General features: G+C 36.3%; 3 protein-coding genes across 8 annotated transcripts in view; all 3 read left to right on the forward strand.

The window, feature by feature from the left end:
* Positions 1-22,152, forward strand: part of LOC113060229 (pre-B-cell leukemia transcription factor-interacting protein 1-like) — a 55,242-nt gene that overhangs the window by 13,676 nt on the left and 19,414 nt on the right. For 2 of the 5 annotated variants that reach the window (XM_026229141.1, XM_026229146.1), the window contains one exon: positions 182-2,825. The exons of 1 other annotated variant lie outside the window; for it this stretch is intronic. In XM_026229141.1, coding sequence (XP_026084926.1) covers positions 182-1,542 — 1,361 coding nt within the window. In that variant the 3' untranslated portion in view covers positions 1,543-2,825. Of the gene's footprint in view, positions 1-181; positions 2,826-22,152 lie in introns of those variants that run through there. 2 more of the 5 variants (XM_026229144.1, XM_026229149.1) reach the window with 1 other exon arrangement.
* On the forward strand, positions 6,166-12,258 carry LOC113060234 (protein S100-A16-like). The gene is made up of 3 exons (XM_026229157.1): positions 6,166-6,323; positions 10,827-10,954; positions 11,395-12,258. The coding sequence occupies exons 2-3, from the start codon at positions 10,835-10,837 to the stop codon at positions 11,551-11,553; spliced, it is 279 nt and encodes a 92-aa protein (XP_026084942.1). The 5' UTR covers positions 6,166-6,323; positions 10,827-10,834; the 3' UTR covers positions 11,554-12,258.
* LOC113060232 (protein S100-A1-like) lies at positions 13,559-15,224 on the forward strand. Of its 2 annotated transcripts, none has more exons than XM_026229154.1 (3): positions 13,559-13,673; positions 14,447-14,612; positions 14,702-15,224. In XM_026229154.1, the coding sequence occupies exons 1-3, from the start codon at positions 13,594-13,596 to the stop codon at positions 14,876-14,878; spliced, it is 423 nt and encodes a 140-aa protein (XP_026084939.1). In that variant the 5' UTR covers positions 13,559-13,593; the 3' UTR covers positions 14,879-15,224. The 2 variants fall into 2 exon arrangements, with proteins under 2 accessions (XP_026084939.1, XP_026084940.1); XM_026229155.1 differs by lacking the exon at positions 13,559-13,673 and adding an exon at positions 14,121-14,177.

Consider the following 22,152-nt stretch of genomic DNA (forward strand, 5'->3'; position numbering starts at 1 on the left):
CAATGAAACACATGTATTCTATCTATTTTTTTTGTATTATTATAAAAAATAAAAAACCATAATAGATGAAAGCCTAGTAGCATTTGTATCTCTTTAACTTAACTTGTTTTAAAATACAGAGCATTATGAAATGTATTTTATGAAATAAAAAAAATAAATAAGCTTGCATCTTTTTTCTCAGCAGAATCTGTGCACCCCATAGCAGCCTCTTGGACGCCCTCTGCTGGAGACAAAAGAGATGTACCACCGATTGAAAGACAAGACACGAAGCCCAGGAAGACTGGGGGCAAAAAGAGTGAGGGAAAGGGAGACCAAGAATGGAACAAGAAGAAAAGTGGAAAAAAGGAAGATGACAAGGAAAGGAAGGAGAGAGTGACTGAGGGAGAACATGCTAAGGAACAGAAGGAGAGGAAAAATGATAAAAGCCACCAAGAGGCAGGTAAAGCAGGCAAGAGAAAAGAGTGGGAAAAGGACAAAGAACGAGATGATGCTAAAATGAGGAAAGAAAGTAAAGATTTTAAGGGGTGGGGGGAAAAACAAGAATCGAAGGAAGATAAAAAGTGGCAGAAAGACAAACATGTAGGACAGGATGAGAAGAAGGGAAACGAACAGAACTGGAAGGATACTGGGAACAAGAAAGTGAAAGAGGAAAAAGAATGGAAGCAGAGAGGGGAGCGGAAAGAGAACAAAGACTGGAAAAGTGACAAACCGAGTAGCGGGAATGACCATAAAGAATGGAAAGAGAAAAGGAAGGATGAATGGAAAGGTGAAAAGGAGTGGAGAAAGGAAAAGAGTGATGGAAAGCACAGCGATAAAACAGAGAAAAAATGGAAAGGAGACAAAGACTTTCCAAAAGAGTATGATGGAAAAGAAATGGAGGGAAAGCACTGGCGAGGGAAACAAAGAGAGTCAAGAGATGGAATAAAGGAGGAGAAAAAAAAGAAGGCGTACAACCATAAAAATGAGGGGAAACATAGCTCCAATGAAAAGGAAAAACAACATAAGGAGAGACGTGGCCACAGACCACCAGACGAGACCGCCTCCCATCACCATAACGACCGTGAAAACTACTGGACCAAACAGAGAGAGCGCATTCAGCACTATACCGGCCAGCGGGAGACGTGCAGCGGTGTGACCGACTGCGCTCGAGTCGAGGGACTCTCCCCCGTCAGCCTGCGGGACTTCCAGACCCTTCTCCAGTCCTACCTGAACAAGCTCCAGGATCAGGACCAGACCTCCAGCAAAGAAGAGCTCCGCAAGCTGGTGCAGGAGTTCTTCACCGATGGAGTGTTCGCTCATGATCAGATGCCGTTCAGGGAGTTTGTGGAAGATGTGGAAGACATCTTAGAGGACATGGCTGAAGGAGAAGACAGCGACAGTGAGGGAGAGGGAGAGGGAGAGGAGAGCGAGGAAGACGACGACGATGATGAGATGGATGAATTTGAAAGAGAGGCAATGGAGAAGTTTGCACTTCCAGAAGAAGTGAAGAAGGTTGAGCGGAAGGGAGAGCAGAAAAAAGACCGCGGAAGAGTGAAAAGTTGAAGGCTTGTTGAACAGTCAGGCCTGATTTCTAAAGAGCGTATTCATTTTGAGCAGTACAGCTTTGCTTTTTCTTTTGAATGATAAAATTCTAACTGTTAAACTCATTGATGGTTTCCTTCTTAAAATAGCTGTTTTTGCTTATTTTGCATTCCTATTTAAGAATGTTATACACCATCAAATAAAGTCGCCTGTTCTGTCAGTTAAAGATCTGGAGTTGGATTCATGAAATGTTCTTAAGAATAAAATCCTTAGGTCAAATTTTCTTTTCTTCTTGGCAAGAATTCTTAATATATATATATATTTTTAAGTATTTTCTTTAAAAGAAAAGCTGACAAAGAATTAACATTTCTGAAAAACAATTCTAAATGACCTCTTAGACTACATAGATGATTAATAAATTAATTGGACCATTATGATGTTAAGATATACGTGTTACAACACTATAATACTAGCTAAATATAATGCATATTAATACTAGTTATTATAGTCTAGCCTACATGTAGGTTTGTTGGATGTTTGTTCCAGATAGAAATACTGTAGTCTATCAGTGGAGAAAGGGTCAGAAACCCCTCATAGTGATGACAGAAGTTGCCTGCTATTAGACTAAACAGTTAGAAGATATGAATGAATACATTTACTTTTTAGATTACCGAGTATGAAATAAATTGCTGTAATAGAAGACAAATTTAACCTCTGTTAGAATACAATCCGCAAGTCAAACTATTTTGTCATTGTTATTTTAGTCTTAAAATATTCCTAAAAAGGAAATAAATGCGTTCTTAAGATATTTATTTTTTATTATTATTTTAAATAAATTCTCTTAAACTTATTTATCCTACAAATGTTCTTAATTTAGTTTTCTTAAGAAGGTATTCATAAGTCTGGCACCACGATACATGTTGACAGAACAATGACAAGAACTGAAGGAAACTAATCTAATGTTATGACACATTAGTTTGTGCAAATCTCGCACAAAAGTAATATTTGTGTGGGAATATTTTAACTATGTGCATTTTAATATCATACTTAGCTTATACACTGTACAGATATTGAATAGAATGTAGGAGTTTATTAACGTTTAATTTTTGTGATGCTCTGCTTTTTTTCTTTGCTTTTTTCTTTAAATTATTTTCTTTGTCTTTAAGGTTAGGACTCCTTGTTTGGGAATTTCACTAGTATTTATAACATTTTATGGAGGATATAATTAGTTAATAACATGACCACTAAATTGTAACTAAAAATGCAACACTGATAATGTAATAAAGTAATTTGCTTTTTTGTTATTGTTGTTGATTGTTAATCGCTGACATTCATGTGGTTGTGGTTATGGTAGTGGGTAAGGCTCATACTGTGGAACTTTTCACAGAATAAACAGAGGATGTGTTGCTTGTTTGCTCAAAGATTTGTGCAATTTTAGGAAAACTTTTTTGGAAATCTATCACTGCAATGCAGTTCATCATCTCTTCATCACAACATTACTTGTAGTTCCTGATTAGAAAGAAATTGTAAAACAGAAAAGTTTTCTCGGTTCCACCTGTGCTGCACTTTATTTGATTTTGACCTGAATATCTCAAATGAACTCTGAAATGTTTGCACGTACAGCAGTTTACGTCAGAACTTTATTAAGCATGATTAAACTGTAAAAGACATTTAATTTAATAAAGCAACTCATAGAGAGCACAGAAAAATCAGCACAAAAAAGTATCCTTGTTTTTAATAGTACATATTTTATGAGTATTAATTCTGAAGGAATTCACAAAACACAAGAAATTCTCACAGAAATCTGTCCCGATATCCTCATTGAATATATGGAGTATTTTACCTATTCTCCTTCAGTTAGTTTGATGTAACAGTTAAAAAAAATCCTATTTAAGTATCATTAAGGAATCAATCACACAGAAAAAGGCAGGGCTTGAGATGAGTGTTTTCAAAAAAGAAAACCTGTGCTTTTTCACAGTGAAAGAGGAAGTGAGGGAAATGGTTCACTGAAATAGTTCTTTACTTTTTAACTTACGAATCAGCCATATTTCAAGCATTCCTGCTGATGCCTTTTCACATGTACCTTTGGAGGTCCTTCAAATAGATGGGAAAAGACTGGAGAGGGTTCAATCTGGTGCATTTTCAGCACTCCCCAATCTGAAGTGTTTGTCGGTGCTTATCAATGATGCCATTTGTAGGTCCATCAGCACCATGGAAAGACTCGCATTTACTGGTTTGAATAATTCTGAGGAGTTGACACTGAGACGTCTGAAGTTAGAATGTATCTAGCAATATATTTGATCCATTGGTTAGCGTAATCAGACTAGAGATCAGAACTTGTGCACAGGGCCTTAGTGATATTTTCTGCTCTCCTTCTGATGGAATGTCCCATCTCACAGCTTACTGCGAAGGTTTCAGATCCCTGAAGGCTTTCGAGGTCCTGCTTATCGGTAAAAACATCACTGAGACTACAGAGGATGGATCATTTCGGGACCAGAGGGAAGCTCTGTGAACTATCACTGGGTAGATTTTTTTTTATAATTTAAGAGTTGGATCCCATCTAAATAGGATTTTTATGGATTTCCACTGAAAATACAGCGATTAAGTATTGATGCACATTATGGAACTACTTTTCAGCTGGGATGTACATGAACACCACTGTTGGTGCTAAAAGAAGTTTCAAAATAGAAAACAGTTCGCATTCCCATTATAAATGTTTTTTATACTTCCATTTTTACACTACATCTCAGAATGTGTTTAAATTCTCGAACTTCTCAGTATGATGATGATGATGATGATGATGACGACGATGATGATGATGATGATGATGTATAAACTATCGAAACCATGCTGGTGTATGCACGGGGTACAATTGATACCCTGCAAGAATTTTTGGGGGGTGTAAATCTGGCAATACTTGCATTCCATTTCTAGAGGGCGCTGTTACACAGAGAGGCTTTTGCTCTCTCTCTCTCTCTCATACATAGTAAAATATACAACAAACATGAATAAAACAACATCAACAGCTGTTTTTGTTTAATTGGCACTTTGTCATAAATGCCATTTGACTGATCACACTTGCAGCTGATAACACAAACCAAATAAAATGTCTGTCGGCAAAAGTACTATAAATCAATGCATTTTTGTTAAATATATGTAAAAAAAAAAAAAATCCTATTTGCATACATAATACCAGCGGGGTAGTATTTCTGTTTTGTTTTGTCAATCAATCATGTCTTTAGAGCCTGAAGCTGATTGCAATAAATTTCTAAAACCATCAATCTTTCAAGAAGAGCCTCTCGCATCTGCACTCGCACAATACATTTTCTGGCATAGAAACGCCTCTGAAGTTGAGCAACCTTCTTTACTACCTTGAAATCTGGGAGAAAATATTAACTAAACGACTGCCTAATAAAAGATAAATATACAATTACATAAAAGCTTGCCATTGAACTAGTAGTACTATCATTACATCACTATTCAATGCTATAGTCACTATAATTACATTTTTGAGATTACAGTCTGATACAGGAACTAGAGGAAGGATTAGGATTTAGGCTCGGGTTGTAGGTGTGTCCTGTTTGACAATGTGTGCTAATCATAGTTTGTCTGATACACCGTGCTATATTTTACATCTAGAAAAATATTATATATATATTATATATATATATATATATATATACATACACACACATATATATGTGTGTGTGTGTATGTATATGTGTGTGTGCATATATATATATATATATATATATATATATATATATGTGTGTGTGTGTGTGTGTGTGTGTGTGTGTGTGTGTGTATGTATATATTATTCTATTTGACCTATTTAATGTTTATTTTATAGTTTTGTTTAACCGTTTAACTTTTGCATTGTGAGTAAAATTTTAATGACACTCACAGCCACAAAGCCTGTATTGTCTGGCAGTAATTATGATGGCAAACAATGCTACTCAGAGGCGAACATTAATGTTGTCAACCAAACCCAGAGACTTTTGGCTTAGCGAACAGGGTGGAGGAGGATCACTGGACTGTGAGGGTTTTTGTCTTGGTAATTGGAAAGCACATGTTCCTGATAATTGTGTTCTGGTATGCTGTGCGCCCCGCAGCAGACAGCTTTCTCTCTCACGTAGCTGCATTCTTTCTCTCTCCCTCCCTCACGTATGCACAAACATATCTTAATACTGCAGAAAGAATGGTATATAGTAAAGAAGACTTCTTCCACTTATATTTTGAGGAATGTGGCAAAGCATGCTGGCTGGAAACTTGGAGAAATGTATCTGACTAGGCTATCAAGGTGTGGCTGGATGATGATCTCACTATGGTAGTCTCAGTAAGCCTTTGTGCAACAATCAAATACATGCTCTTACTTGTGATACACACACACACTCACTCACTCACTCACTCACTCACAGGTCATTCAGACACGGGCCATGCAGCTGGCACCGAACCCACTGCAGTAAATCAGAAAGCAGAAAATGGCTGTAGATGAATAAAGAAAAAAAAACAGTTTATGTGGTTATTCACTTCCTAAACCTCTTCTCACCTCTCACCTCATTTTCCAGCGTGGTTATGACAGTACACTTTCAGGGGAGTTATGTCCACACAACACCCCTCTTGAGTAATATATCCTGTTTTCCCCACCCATAAAGTTATGGGTATCCGCCCAGTGATTTGATGGGGAAAAAAGCTACTTGGGAAGATTGGAATTCGCAGAAGAGGCATTTTCATAGGCATTGTACTTGCTTGAGTTAGAAGAGGCAAGAATCAGCAGAAGAAAGGTTTTGTTACAAAACTAGGTAAGCATTCCAATTTGATCCTAAGAGGTTTAAAGGACAAACTCTGTTGTTTATTTGATGGGGTGTTGTCGGTTTAGATCAAATAAGATGTTTTCTTCTGGGTAGACTATTATAACAATTTTAACTAGGCGTTTCTGAGTTTAGAATATTTTTCATTTATTTAACTTGTTTTGATATCCTTAGTAGTTTTAGTTGTTCTCTCAGTCTCACCCTGTCCTGTTTTCTAGTTTTAGGTAAGTTTAGAGCGCTTTTTCAGCTGGTCAAACTGGTCTGTTAGCTGGTTTAGAGTGGCTTTTGTTGACCATATTCAATCAGCTTGAATTGTGGAACTTTAGCATCAAGTTAACAGGGTTCTATAAATAAACGTTCGTGGTTAATGAAAATGTGCCACTTTCCGTTTAATCCTCCCTGCTCTGCGTCAATATTTCAGCCCTAACGCGCGAGCGTGGGCTCACTTCTCCGATCACTACAAGTAGAAGATCCGATTCCGTATAGAGGTAACGCGAGCCCTTCTCCCTTTACACCAAATAAGAAATCAGAAACCTGGTATTTATTAATTCAGAGCTTTTTCTCAGAGCGTACTGGCGCTTCTTCTGCCGCAAATCCTCCGCGTGAGGTGAATGGATTCGCTGCTTATTATGCGCCGTTTGTTGTGATAAGCCCTGCAGTCGACCTTACGAGAGTTTGGGGTAAATGCACTCGATCCTTAACCGGACGAAACACGACCTCAATGTGTCAGCGGCGAAACGGCTACCAGAACGGCGTTAATTATGAATACAGAGATAAGACAGCAATAGTGGGAGCTGACTGATAACCTACAGAGCTCGAGACTACTTGTTCACCGTTGCCTTCAAGTCCTGACATCCTGCTACAAGCTGAGGAAATGAGTCACACTTCATGGAGAGATAGAGAACAAGCTTCTTGTTCCACGTTTACATACAATGGAAAAAAGAACACCGCCTTAAAATAAAAAATACTGAAAACTACTCTTAAAGGGACAGCCCACTCCCAAAATTAAATTGCGTCATCATTTAGTTCATGTTGTTCCAGCTGTGACTGTCGTCACTCACTTCATTGTATAGAAAAAGATGACTGATATTACATATTATGATTACAAAGTATAAATTCTTCAGAATGAGCAATGAGTACAATTAGTACTTTACACCTATGCATACATACATATATATATATATATATATATATATATATATATATATATATATATATATATATATATAATTTATTAAATGAAATGCCTATGAGGTGTCCGCTCAGTTAAGGAATCAGATCATTCAGTCTTGTTAGAGTAACGAGTTAACTGTGAGAGCTGTAACTATGATCTTTTAAGAACATCTTAAAGAAATGAGCTATGAAGCACCTGTCTGTCTGCACGAGTGCAACAGTTATGTGATTGAGAGCTGAACATGAGAAATGTGGACAATGCCTTATCTATTCTGTCACTTTCTCATCCTCATTCTTTACATTTTCATCCAGTGATAGTTACAAGTTTTTTTCCAGTAACATCAAGAAACTAGGGCAAACCACAAGTAGTCTGGAGGGACATCTAGAGGAGCAAGAATGGAATGCAGCTCATTGAAGAAAACTGTGAGGAGAGCACACTTATGAGAGATGTGGTTTTTCTACTACTGCATTTTTATATCCCCATTGATCAGAAAAATCATCCAGTTGACCTTGTTTAAGGGAGACACTAGGTTTTATCCACAGTCTACTGGCGAAGATACTTTTGAAAGTATTTGATGGTGACTGTTTGTGGACTGCAGTCTTCACATCGTTCCACAGATTTTCAGTGAAGTTTAAGTCTGAGCTCTGACTAACCTTTGTCTTTTTTTTTTTAACCACTGTGTGCTTTTGGTCATTGCCATGTTTGAAGGTAAACATTTTTCAGCAGATTTTCCTCAAGAATTTGACAGTATTTTGCCCCAACCATTTTTTCCTTCTGTCCTGACAAGTGCTCAAGTCCCTGCTACAGAGAAACACCCCCATGCTAATTCAGTCATTTGCTCTCCAGTAACCGAATCCATTATGTTTAGAATTTTTTGGCATTACATGCACAGCTTTCTGGCCTGCTTTTAGTGCTCACTTCCATTTGGCAGGTGGCACGTATTGCAAAGCATCTCATTACATGAGAGTTTGTTTGGGTCCCTTGGGACTAATCACTAGGAGCCCCTATCAATAAGCCCATCTGATGCTTCTGCCTTGTCTAATCAAATATGAGCTTGAATGTCACCTAACGAGTGCATCTCTTTTAAAATAATGACAACATTTTTCAAACAGACACTTCTCCGTGGTAAACACATGCCTCTCACACCCAAATGAAATACTTAATACAAAAAAACAGCCAAATCTACAGTAATGCAGTGCCACATTGCTCATAAGAGAGAGGGTTGATAACCACGATTATCAGTAAATTCCAGCAGGTCTTTCATTCATTTTCACCCAAGCCCTGCTCAGGCTTCTCTCTCTCTCTCTCTGTCTCTCTCTCTCTCTCTCTCTCTCTCTCTCTAATTAGGTTAATAGAGGTCCATCAGTAATTGGGAGGATGGCAGAGCAGTGGTGTAGTGTAATTATTCAGGTGTGACGTCCATCAGATGGAAGATTTATGGGGTGGCCTATAGAATTACCCATATGTCACACGCACATTAAAATCACATTGATTTTGTGCATGTATGTGAGTGCTGCAGCTCATCTCGAGGTAAAATGGAGGCCTCTTTCAGACAGGCAGCAAAATCAGTTTTTCTGCCCAAAACTTTCTACTTTTTTTTTGTAGTCTGCACAAAAATAACAAAGAATGCACAATATGTTTGAAACATATCACTTATCATCCAATATTAGTGTTTTGGTTTTGTTTTTGCTTTTTTGGATATATGCAATTGTGCATTGTGATTTTCTCGGTTTTTATATTTAGATAATCTTTTCCATCATATAGGCTAATGCTTAATTTAATAAGATTGTTACATATAATCTTCAGCAAGTCTCAAAATGATTTTTTCTCATAATCTACGTTATAATTTTGTAATGTGTACTTTTACATGAAGGATTTTATTAATCAAATTAGTGTCGAATTTCAAGATCAGCTTTTGATCAGCATTGTCCATATCTTGAACATTTTTGTATTGGTATACACTGTAAACCTTTTTTTTTTCAGTGTATTTGTATTTTGTGGAATTGTGGCCTTCACTGGTGTTGTATACTGTACCTTGTGTTTGTTATGGATAAGCTTGTTAAATGTCACTGGAAGGAAACCCAAATTAGATCATTAATTATTTGTTAGTGTCAAATATGAGATAGAATCTACAGTACAGGAATATGAAATGCAGTAGGCTACACTTTATTGCTTTATTTGTGATTTGGTAAAGAAGTTAAAAAGGTGTATTGATCCAAGAGGAAAGGCCTGTGTGAGTGGGCATCCTTCAAAGAGTGTGTATGAGCTTTTGTGTTTGTATGTTGTTGGATGAGAGAGAGAGTGTAACAGACATGTAGCAGGCAACCCCAGGGGTAATGTGAGCCTGTGGCCTGAGTGGATCGAATGTCCGTCAGAGATCACTGGTTCCATTGTCTTGTGGTATACACTCCACAGCTCCACACACTCTTTCTCTGCTCCTCTCTCCCGCCTCCCTTCTTCATGCTCTTTAATTATTCTAGCATCATCCCTCTCCTCAGGTCACTCATTTTCCAGTGCCTGCCCTTCCTTTTAGTTTGAAGTGTTTTATGATCTTTTTTTTTCTTCTCAGATACCACCATAACCCCTTCAGAAAGTCTCAAATGAATTCCTATATCACTCTAAATGAAAGTAAAAGCCATCATTTTTTTACTAATGTTAATGAGAAGACCATCAAAGGAAGGGGAAAGTTATTTTTAACTTAAGTTATAAAAACATACATTTATATTATATTATATTATATTATATTATATTATATTATATTATATTATATTATATTATATTATATTACATCATATTATATTATATTATATAAGTAAATATATTTTTACTCTATTATATTATCTGGCCATCCATTCAAGGTGTATACCTGTTATATTATTAATTATATATATATATTATATTATATTATATTATATTATATTATATTATATTATATTATATTATATTATATTATATTATACAAGTAAATATATGTTTACTCTATTATATTATTTGGCCATCCATTCAAGGTGTATACCTATTATATTATATTATAAAGTCATACTGTATGTTTATATGCTGTGTTTAGTAAAGCTAGAAATTACCCCACAATGTAAAAAATTTTTTCAAAGTTGTAAATAAAACACACATGTACGTTTGTTTCACAACCAAATACTAATTGAAGAATTAAGTGTAATACTCTTACTGTAATTAATTGTAAAATTTACTAGCAATTTCTGAGTGAAGTCACTTTTTTTATGCATATGAGGTGCACATATTGTGACAAAATGAAAACTAAATCGAGAAGTGCTATAAGTGATGTTCTTCTCTACTTTGTGCAGTTACAAATATGGAGGGTGCCATCAAAACAGTTGTTACGCAGTTCCTGTCTTCAGCACGAGGAAAAGAGAGCCTGGGGGCGAAGAACTTCCAAAAGTTAGTCCAGAGTCAGCTGGGGAACATCCTGAGCGTAAGCAGAGTTCCTACATCTGTCCAGATGTTTTTCATTTTACTCCATTTAGTTGACACACAACATGTCCATGGACTGCTAGATAAAGATTTTAGTTTTATAGTGTATACATATAAAAGTGAATGTGTTTGTTAAATTGTTTAATCACACTTTTGCCTTCATTAGTTAATTTTAGGTGGTCATGTCATGTGACAGTTAAATTAAAAATAAAAGTATTAAGCTCTCAATTAATATGAGGTCATAAGTGCTGCATGCATGATAATTATAAAAGAATTAGCTGAATTAATTTTAAAGTAGTTTTAGATGAAGTATAGCATGTCGCACTACAGAACACAAAATGTCAAGACTGCACTTCATTGGATGTCTAGATTCCATGGACTAAGCTTGATTGGGCTAATCCTAAATAGTTGAGGACTTCACGCTCTCTCTGTCTCTCTCAGGACACTGACAGTTCTTCAGCAGTGAAGGACATGATGAAAGGCCTGGATGACAACCAGGATGGGAAGGTCAGTTTCCAGGAGTACCTGACGCTGGTGGGCTACCTGGCCAACTCAATGAGTGAGCAGAAAGCACAGAGCACTGCACCCGCTGAACAATGAGAAGACCCAAACGCATGGATGACACTGACAATCATTTGTAATGCTGGAGTCTTGCACCAGTATTCATGGTAAATAAGAGAGACTGGGGCTAGTTGTCACAATTCTTACTTACTAAACTGTTTTTTGCTTTATCAAAAAAAAGTATCAATCATTGTTTTGGCCAAAACACACTGTATTAAATTGTGTAACAATTACCGTAGCTCAACATACATATCAAAGCACAACTCTTTAGCCCTTGTGACTTCCTGTTGTAACAACTAGCCGAGGTCTTCAAAGCAATCTAAAATCTGCAGTGATCTGAAAACACACTTAAAGTCTCTGAAATTGCAATGTACTCGCATTTATGAAATTATAAAACAATGTCTGACCTGTGGCCATGTACAAGTGCCAAATCAAGTAACCTTTTGTTGCATATGTTTTTTTGTTTTGTTTTTTTTCCTTTCCATGCTTTTGCTTTTTATTTCAAGGCTCCTGTATTTTCATATATGATTGAATTGTTTTTACTGGCAACAAAATATGCTTGATAAGTGCTTAAAACAAGGCATGACTGATGAATGCAAGCCATCACATTTACTAAAAATAGATGCAATGTCAATGTTGTATACACATCCGATTCGTCCATTTAAAAAAGTGAAATTTTACATTACTGGAGAAGTGTTTTTTGTATATCCTTTCAATTAAAATATGGAAAAATGAAAAAAAAAATGGAATTATAGTCATCCTTTAACTTTCAGACATGTAATAAAAGCTAAATATGGTGGTGCTCAGGATACAGCCTGTGCCCTAGCATGAATACATGTTTAATGTGTACACATTTTGTGTGTTTGGTAGTGACCTTTGAATTTGGCCATATATGTGTGTGTGTGTGTGTGTGTGCGTGTGTGTGTGTGTGTGTGTGTGTGTGTGTGTGTGTGTGTGTGTGTGTGTGTGTGTGCGCGCGCGCGTTTGTGTGTTTTCAGTCCCAAGGCTTGGCTGACATATGTGTTTGGACACCGTTTGCTTAATGATGATTTAACACCTGTGCAGCAGTATCAGGTGTGACAGGACCACTTGTAGTCAGATGCTCACTCAACACACGCACACACACACACACACACCTGAGCACCTATCAGCACCTCTAAAGACCCTTAGGTTGTTAGTAGCTTTTTGTTTGTTCCATGTAACCTTGTTTGGCCTGTAACATGTTCAGTACTCAGACATCTGACCCTATTTCATCTTATGTGCCATTATATATAATTATTCTAGAAGAGTGCAACAAGAAATTAATTACAGTTAAATAGACTTACAGTATATACTTATATAAATGTGTCTGATCGATAGATAGATAGATAGATAGAATTACACAAATATAGATGACATTAAGAAGTTTAACTTATAGCTAATTATATTATATAGCTTATAATTACATAACTTACATAGATAATATAGTCATTTAAATATAAAAAGAGCGTGACTGATTTTGAGTATAGCGATGTTTGTGTCATCAATTACAGCAGATAAATCATTTAGTTCAGGGTGCTGAACTATCACGTCTCTAAAAGTTTAATGTGACAAGCGGCAGTACATATAACTAACCTTTAGGATCAAACATATCTGTTTACCCAAAAGCTCTTCTTTCAGGTAAGGCCAGGTTTTCAGAGTATGCTTGAATACATGAATGTTTTGTATGATTAGATAAGCATGAAGACATGAGCGGTAATGGCACAACCATTACATGTACATTTTATACGTTTTAAAGAAAACTGAAATTGAATTGAACTGAGTGTCGATCAATAAAACAAAGCAGGAAGTATGTGGCTTGTTTTCATTTGCTCAAGTTACCGTCTAATGCAGAGAACTTTCTCTCTTTCGATTACAACGATCAACATCACATTTACTCCTTTTTTCGTACACTGTTTTCGTGCATTTCTTACATTGTGAATGTGTAAACAGAGAGGACAAGAGGTGGGAAACAGCTGGGTAGAGACAAATGAAGGATGGATGGATGATGGGAGGAGGAGTGTAGGGTACGATGGGAGGAGGACCAAGTAGGTATATAAGATGCTGCCCATCGCCTCGCATCTCCACCAACATTCATCTCTCCTCAAGAAACAGAAGAGCATCAGTCATCTAACAACAAGGTAAGGGGAAAAAAGGATGGATGTTTACAGACTGTAATTGTGAACTTTAGAGTTACACGCTAGATGAATTTCATGCTACCTGATATTTTTAATGAGCTTTTACACAAGACTGTTGAATAAAGGCCATGCACAGACAGAACATGCTTGGTCACATCATATGCTTAAGAAAAGTTTGATGCAAAGAGCTGCTATTGGATAAAAATTCCACCTCAAGTTTTGCGTGGCTTGTGGCTCATCTCTATAATGTATCTGAGGAGGCTTTTCTTCTCTTCCGAAGTTATTTTTGCCAACACAACCCAATGTTTATCTCTTCAACCATCAGGACAGGACTAATCTCAAACCCAAGGCAGTGTTTGGTTAAATATATATATATATGTGTGTGTGTGTGTGTGTGTGTGTGTGTGTAGTGAGTTGTGGGCACTGTTGGCTCAGATAACACTTAGCTGAGTAACTTCCTCCGCAGGTTGGAGTGTTTTCTCCAGTTTAGGATTTCACCCTTATCAGGCAAGTCACATTTTCCTTCTGTAGTTAAGCTAAGCCCCTCGGAGGATGATCTGGAGGGGGAAGCATGTTATGCTGAGAATATATTACTGCTTCTTTTGCAATGTTTTTACTGTTGCGGTCTAGAGAAAATGAGTCTGCTTCATGCTTTTAAACATTTTAAATGAGCCAGAAATACTCCCCCTAAAGAAAACCTTTTGTGCATTTTTGAGTGCATTTATAAGCCTAAATAGAGTCGCACGCTACATTGACCAATACATCTTTCTTTTCAGAATGTCTAATATTCTAAACTCAGAGAATGCCTCCACTCTGGAGAACGCCATGCAGCTGATGATCCAGACGTTCCACAAATACTCTGGAAATGAGGGTGACAAATATACTCTTAGCAGGCAGGAACTCAAAGAGATGCTCACACAGGAGCTGGGCAACTACCTTGGGGTAAGGAGAAAGAGAAGGAGAAGTTTTGATTTCTTTGTGGAAGTCAGATGTTTCTGATGAACTTTATCTGCACCTCTCTTGCTCCACAGAACGCACAGGATAAGGACGCGGTAGATAAAGTTATGGGAGACCTGGATTCAAACAACGACGGTGAGGTGGACTTCACAGAGTTCGTCATCCTCGTTGGTGCCCTCACTGTCGCCTGCAACGACTTCTTTCTCGAGTATCACGAAAAGGATGGAAAGAAGCCTGAAAAGAAAGAGTAGAGCTGCATTTCTCTGAACAAAAGCCAACACATGACCAGAGAATGATGTTGAGGGGGGAATGAGGGGAACGTGTATGCGTGTATGAATCTTCCTTAGGCTACTGATACTATAAAAAGTTTCACATCATCTCTGCATCCATGCAATCCTGGGTACACAAAACCTTCCACGAGGCACAACATGTTTCCGTCCCCTGAACCTATTAGAAATGAAAGCACTAGGAATGAGATTTTGACATGGTCTTTGTTGAATATGTGAATATGTGTTTCTTCCTTTCTTTTGTTTATTACCAATTGGAGTTTTTAAAATAATCTCTCCATATAACAATAAACTGCAGATTTAAAATAAATGAGGTTGATGGCCTTTTTCGCAGCAGACGGAAGAGCAAGCTCGTCAACAAAATTAGGCTACTGGTGATAATAGTTTGTTAACGAACTGTCAACAAATGAAATATTAAAATTAAAAAATACTTTTTGGACAAGAAACTAATAAATAAATAAATAAATCAATCAATAAATAAATAAATTAACACGTATTTTATTTTTATTTTAACCGTGTCATAATTACGTCACTTCTGAATGTCGCGTATGCACTTTCTGTTTGCGCGCCAGATTTAAACGAATACTTACTTTACATTCAGTTTTCACATAATCACTCGACTGAATATTGAAGACTTCGAATAACGCACATGAATCATAAGGACTACATCTACGGTAGGCTACTTGAAATGATAAATCACCTTGCATCTGCATCTTCTAGATTATTATTCTGACTTGGAGAGAAATAAGGGGGGAGTAGATTTTTATTTTGGACCATCTGTTCCCTTCTTTTTTTCTGCAACAAAGTATTATTTCTTAATACATATTTTATATTGTATATATTTTGGGATAATGTACGAGCCATATTTGTAGGCCTGTAGGCCTAACGTTATACTGACTAAAATGAATAAATATGAAATAACAAAACACTGACTAAATTTAAAGAATATTTTCGTCAAAAAACAAAAAGGACAAACGAAGAACTGATAAAAACCATGATAAAAACGAACACTGATAGTAAGAGTCTTGACCATTAGAGGGCAGTATTGAATCAAAGCTGGGGTTAGACAGGAAAGGTCTTGGGTATTTGTCTACAAGTGTGTGCAACTCTTTTCTTCATGTTTGCAGATAGTCGCTTACTAAGTTTAGGAAAGACTGCATGATCATGCTCATTTTTTATTCAATAAAATGATATCTTCATGCATTGTACATGAAGCATTCACTATTTTCGTCACCAGGGATGTAGGAACATACAAAAAGCAAGGTCCTGTTTTATGTAGCATAAACTGAAGGTCACATTAATATAATATGTGGACGTGCATCTCTAAGCTGCTCCCATGAAAAGTTGGGTTAAAGAGCTTTCATAAAGGAGGATGCGCAGCCAACTTGAAATAAGACATGAATTTATTATGTTGTCAGGAGGTGGCAGTGCCAACGGATGTGAGTTTAGAGACTGGTGAACAAGTCCTTGAGCAGCAGAACAACACAAAAGTCCTCTAGTCCATCTTCTTTGAAAATTTCAACAGAAATGAAAAAGACATAGTATTCAGTGCAAAACACTGAGTTTGACTTTCCCTAACAGAGAAATAACAGTGTTATTTGTGCAAATAGGCCAAGAATTGTCCAACACAAAGAGATGATGAATTTCTGATCTTTATTTGACCACATAAATGTGATTGGTCAGCCAAAAGAGGGAGGTGAGGATAGGAGATGGGCATTTAAGTGCCATTAGTGTGAATAAGACGGTGCACACTTATTGGCCAACACAGATATTTTGACACAGAATCATTGTGATGTCACACTTCTGGATTATTATTGCATTATTGAACAGGTTGACTTGATTGTGACATAACATAGGGAGAAACACTCCTCCCTTTGTCTCTTCATTCCATTTTTCCTTTGATGAATTAGAGAGACTTAAGCACTTATGGTTATGAAAGCCGTTTTGCTTGCTCTCATGGATAGAATGCTTTAATGAATCAAGACACGACTCTGTGTGGTGAATACTGACTTATGTCTCGTTGTTGATGTCACGCTGTGAACACAGACATTGTGAGTCACTGGAGACTTCCTGCCACTTGGAGCCAAAACAAAGACAAGAGTAATGCATTCATAGTTTGACTTCCACCCTTATACTGTTGCATTTTTAAAAGCTAACGATCACGATATGTTAATGTGATAGAGCAGCTGTACTATGCGGCTTTGTGGTTTGTAATAGGCTTTTTGCAGAGCACTGCTGGTGAGGGAAATATGAGAGGAGAAGAAAGACTGAAAAGGCAAAGCATGAGGTCATTTGAAGCGCTCAGGAAATATAGTCGAGAAAAAATGTTAATCCATGGGTTAACATGTTTGTATAATCTGCTTTCTGGAAGATGAGTTTTGGAGATTCCCTGCTTAATGAACCATATGGATGAAACTGATAGAGGAATCCACACTTAAAGTCTTAACTGACAGCTAGTGGCCCTTGATTTCAAAAGGGTCAAATATGATATACAGATAGGAAGAAGGATATGGAGGCTTAATAAGCATAGGAAATAGCTAGCAATGATATTGCCTCACTGTTTTTATGAATTATCATTAGGTTTTATATATATGTGTGTGTATATATATATATATATATATATATATATATATATATATATATATATATATATATATATATATATATATATAAACCTATATATTTATTTATTTTAAATAGTAAAATTTCACATTATTACATTTTATACTATATTTTGGATCAAATAAATGCAATCTTGGTGATGAAACGAGACTTCTAAAAATGTACAGACCCCAAACTTTTAAATGGTAGTTTCTCTGTATGTATGTATGTATGAATATATATATATGTATGTATATATATATGTATATATATACATACACATACATACACACACATTTAGTTAAAATATTTCAATCAAATGTATTAAAAAGAGCTGAGAGTACTGTAATTCTGCAAATAAATCAAAACCAAATTTACCAAAATACTTAATAAATAAACAAGAAGCACAGAAATGACAAAAGACAGAAAGGGAATGAAATGCAAGCAAGTGTAGGAGGCATAATCATAATAATAATGCAATACTGCTCAGAATTTCATCATGGCAACTTTTCATGTGTCAGTTTGGCCTTCAGCATCTTCATTTTGGACTCTGAGGTGCTTTAAGACTCATCCGTCTATGTATTAGCCGGTCTGCCCGACCACTGCAGACCTCTGTAAAGTAGGGACTAAAGGGACTCATTCAGCTCAGAACACATCTGTTCAGTGTTGTAGTAAAAAATCACATAGCTAGGGAATAATTTATTGGGTGGGAGTCTTGTTCTACTTCACAATGGGCCACCTTTTTGGCAATTTTTACTTTTTAAAGTTCCACTATATTTAACTTTAAAGTATGACCGTATCTTCAGTCTTTATACATAGTCACTGTCACTCACATCTCACCAGGCATCCTCCCTCTTGATGTTGTGTGTTCTTGTGTTGCGTCATTAATACAATCCACACATTTATTATATTTATAATAATAATACAATACTGCATCAAAGCCCATTTTGAAGGACCAGACACTTGTATGTTCGCACAGAAATCAGAATGTTGTTGCAACACATGGATCATGACAGGCTACTAGACCATAAGAAATAAATGAGACAGATTCAACCATGAAATCTGATAGAAATGATGGGCATTTAAGTTCATCCCTGTCTGACTAACTTGCATGTACAGGTAACAAGTCACGTGACTCTTGAGGAAGCAGACTGCTCGTTTCGGAGCTTGTGGGCGGTGGATGGCTATTTTCTATTTGCAGAGAAGAGTGCTGATTGGCTGCTGAGCAAAGTAAACAGGTGTTTCCGTTCTCTCCAATTGGCTTGTGTGGTTTTTCACCTAAAAGAAGGGGAAGGTGGACTGGATAAGAGGACTGAAAGAGTATCCTGGACTAAATCTCCACTCTTTGTGAGATTCCAAAAAAAGTTTGTATAAACCTAAGTTTAGTCCAGAGTGACATTTGCCCCTCTCCTTCGGCAGACCCCCCTCCTCCCTTCGCCCTCCTATCACAAATGATGGTGGTATAGCGTCCATTGTTGTGGCGGGTCAGTCAGCCGGGTGTGCTGGTGATAGTTTTGGCTGTGTAGTTTTGGAACAGAGGCTGAAGGAACATCCCGATTGTTCCAAAGACACACACAAACACAAAGATCCAGAGAAACAGACGATCGATCACCATGGCGACATACTTCCAGTCCTCACTCACTGTAAAATAAAAAGAAGAGCAGATGAAGGAGTGGGCCGATGGATGGTTTGAGGGATGTACAGCAGGGTTGCATAGTTAAATAAAATCTAAACAAACCTTTTTTCGTTAACTGAAATAAATATGAAATAAAAATAAATATTAGATGAAAAACTTTCCAAAATATTTTCATATCTACGCTTATGAGTTTTAGTACAAAAATGATTAAAACTAAAACTGAAATAAAAAATGTAAACTATGTAAATAGAAATATAAAAAGTAAACCTAATAATAATGACAATAGCTTATAACAAAATGATTAAACCGAATACATAAAACTGAAAGCTAATTGAAAATAATAATGTTATAATCTAAATGTTATAATAGTATCTAAATAATATTAAAATAACTGATGTGAACGCAGTGAAATAATTCCCTTCAAAAGTTTGTCATTATTTGCTGCACACTATATTTTTTTTTTATCAGGCATTATTCCAAACCTGTATACTGTTATTTTCCGTAATTATTTTCCATTCGCTCATTTTCTTTGTTCTCTAAAAATTGACAAAAATGCTTTTACAATGAATTTATGCTGAGGTAGCTAACGGGAAAAAGAACTGCAATTGGAAAATAATCCATTTACAATTTGTCAAGACAAACTGAATGTTGGTTTGGGAGTCTTGCTTGAAAGTTTTAGAGCTTTTTAAATTTGAAGGTTTTGTAGGTCTTTATATAAATTTATGAACCATTTTCCAGATTTCTATTACCTGTTGAATTTCCTTTCCCAACTCTGGTATAATGTGTCTCAGATAGCCTCGTCCCTGAATGGCGATAAATACTCAAAATACTCAAACAGTGATTGACTGCTATACAGTGGTTTTTCAAATAAAAGAAGGGGAAGATGGACAGGACGAGAGGCCTAAACGAGAATCCTGGACTAAATCTCCACTTTGTGTGAGATTCCCAAAAGTTTTGGAAAAACCTAGCATTAGTCCAGACTGACATTTTCCCTCTCCTTCAGCAGAAGTGTTCCATGGGCCAATGGGTTTAGAACAACCAGAGACAGCGTGAATAATGACAGAATTTTCATTTTTGGGTATCACTTTAAAAAGGTGAAATGTCAAAAGATTTGAAGATGTCAAATGTGGGAGACAGGACATAGATGAGAGGATGGGTAAAAAAAAAGATGGAGAGGTAAACATAAGATGGGAAGTTGCACGTGAATGTGTGGGAGTGAGTGGGAGAAGGGAAGAGAGAAGAGGGTGAAGGAAAAGGTTAATGTGAACAGAGACCTCATTCCGCACACTGCTCTGATGAGGTGAGACACAGGGGACATGAACCGTAACCACGGCAAAGAACTGCTAGGGAGTTGGCATGGAGACGTCTTGTTTCCATGGGAATGAAACTGTGTGCAGGTTAAGATGATTGCAGAATTACTGAGTGCTGTTAATTTTAACCCATGTTGACTGGGTTTCTTGCTCTTAAGGAGAAACCAACTGCTCAAGATTACTTAAAAATATTGCTCTAAAAAGTTCTAAAAAATATATTTCTGACTGTTTATCTACACAATAACATCAAAATAATGTGAAAAGATATAGACCGCCATAAATCTATTAATACCACATTTGGCACTTTTCATATTATAAAGTGGCGCATTTAAACAGTTATAGTAATATAAATATGGATTGTATGACTCATAAGAGATTTTTTTCAAAGAATATTTTTAGAATTGTGGGGTGTATATATAATTATATATTAGTCGGAACATTTTTAAGTAATGGAATATATTTATTTTTAATATATTTGTAATGCGCCTAAATCATTTTGGTTTTCATGTTAAGAAATGGATTCAGAATGTCTTCTTATCACTTGGCTAGTAAAATGCACATCTCTGTGAAAAAAAAAAAATAAAAAATCACCTAAAATCACATATAAATCACCTCTAGTATCATCCAGCACGACTGCTGCTCTCATATGTGACTAATGCTGAGATTCAGACGGTGTTTGACAGAATGGGACTGTAAGCCATTTAAATGCCAACAGTGAGTGTAGTGCTGTATGTGTAGCTGTGCTTTGGCTAAAAACCACATCTCTTTTTTTAATGCTTTAGGACTTTCTTGTCAAAGCCTCCAACATCAGAGATTATTAAACCACAAGTGTGAAGCTGCATATTGATCTGAGTGTGTCTGTGGGAATGTGTGTAAGATCTCACTGAGCTCATAATGAATGTCTAGTTTTGAATCAGGTCTGGATGATCTTATGCTCACTCTAACAGTTTTAGTGTAATTTCTAACTTTGTTTTAGATGTAGTTGCTGAAAAAAGTATGCAATATTATAATATAATTTAACAATTAGTGATTTGAACTTTGGCTTTTCTCTATGTCAGTATTGCACTAGTGTACCAACCCATCTTTTCATTTTTACAGTTGAGGAGATACAGATCCAGTCACTCAGTAAGAGTAAAAGAAATAGAATCTGGACACCAGTGTTAAAGCTACAGTATTTGCCAAATTCAAAAAGGTTATAGGTGATATATGATGTCTGGATGACAATTAAAAACTTTTTTTTTGTATTGTGATCATGATTATATAGTTATTTGATTAACTTTACATTACAATGCAGTACTTATTTTGAGTATGGCCACTGCTTTTTTTTTTTTTTTTATGTCATGCTATAGTCTTTAAGTATGATACACATCCAAAATGAGATGAAACTGCCTTCCTGATTTAAAGTGCTGTTGATTTATTGTAAATCAAATTTAAATGAGTCTTCTTAACAGCATGCAGGCTGGTAGACTAATTAAACTCTGATTCACCACATAAAGAAGTTGTGTTATAATGTTGCTTAAATTCAAGTCATTACAAAGCCAAAAGACTTTCATTCATCTTTGAAACACAAATGAAAATATTTTGAATGAAACCTGAGAAATGTTAGTCCCTCTATTCAAAGTCCATACCAAAACCTTTCTGCTTCAAAATGGTCATGAAAATGTATCTTCAGACACATGATCACTTTAGGT

This window comes from Carassius auratus, chromosome 41, assembly GCF_003368295.1.
Source record: "Carassius auratus strain Wakin chromosome 41, ASM336829v1, whole genome shotgun sequence".
In the NCBI taxonomy this organism is placed as follows: domain Eukaryota; kingdom Metazoa; phylum Chordata; class Actinopteri; order Cypriniformes; family Cyprinidae; genus Carassius; species Carassius auratus.

What these genes read in the sequence shown, in the direction of transcription:
- LOC113060234 (XM_026229157.1), top strand. Translation starts at nt 10,835, where the DNA reads ATGGAGGGTGCCATCAAAACAGTTGTTACGCAGTTCCTGTCTTCAGCA. An exon ending in AGCTGGGGAACATCCTGAGC is followed by an intron (nt 10,955 to 11,394) that starts GTAAGCAGAGTT and finishes TGTCTCTCTCAG; the next exon opens with GACACTGACAGTTCTTCAGC.
- LOC113060232 (XM_026229154.1), top strand. Translation starts at nt 13,594, where the DNA reads ATGCTGCCCATCGCCTCGCATCTCCACCAACATTCATCTCTCCTCAAG. An exon ending in ATCAGTCATCTAACAACAAG is followed by an intron (nt 13,674 to 14,446) that starts GTAAGGGGAAAA and finishes CTTTCTTTTCAG; the next exon opens with AATGTCTAATATTCTAAACT. An exon ending in AGCTGGGCAACTACCTTGGG is followed by an intron (nt 14,613 to 14,701) that starts GTAAGGAGAAAG and finishes CTTGCTCCACAG; the next exon opens with AACGCACAGGATAAGGACGC.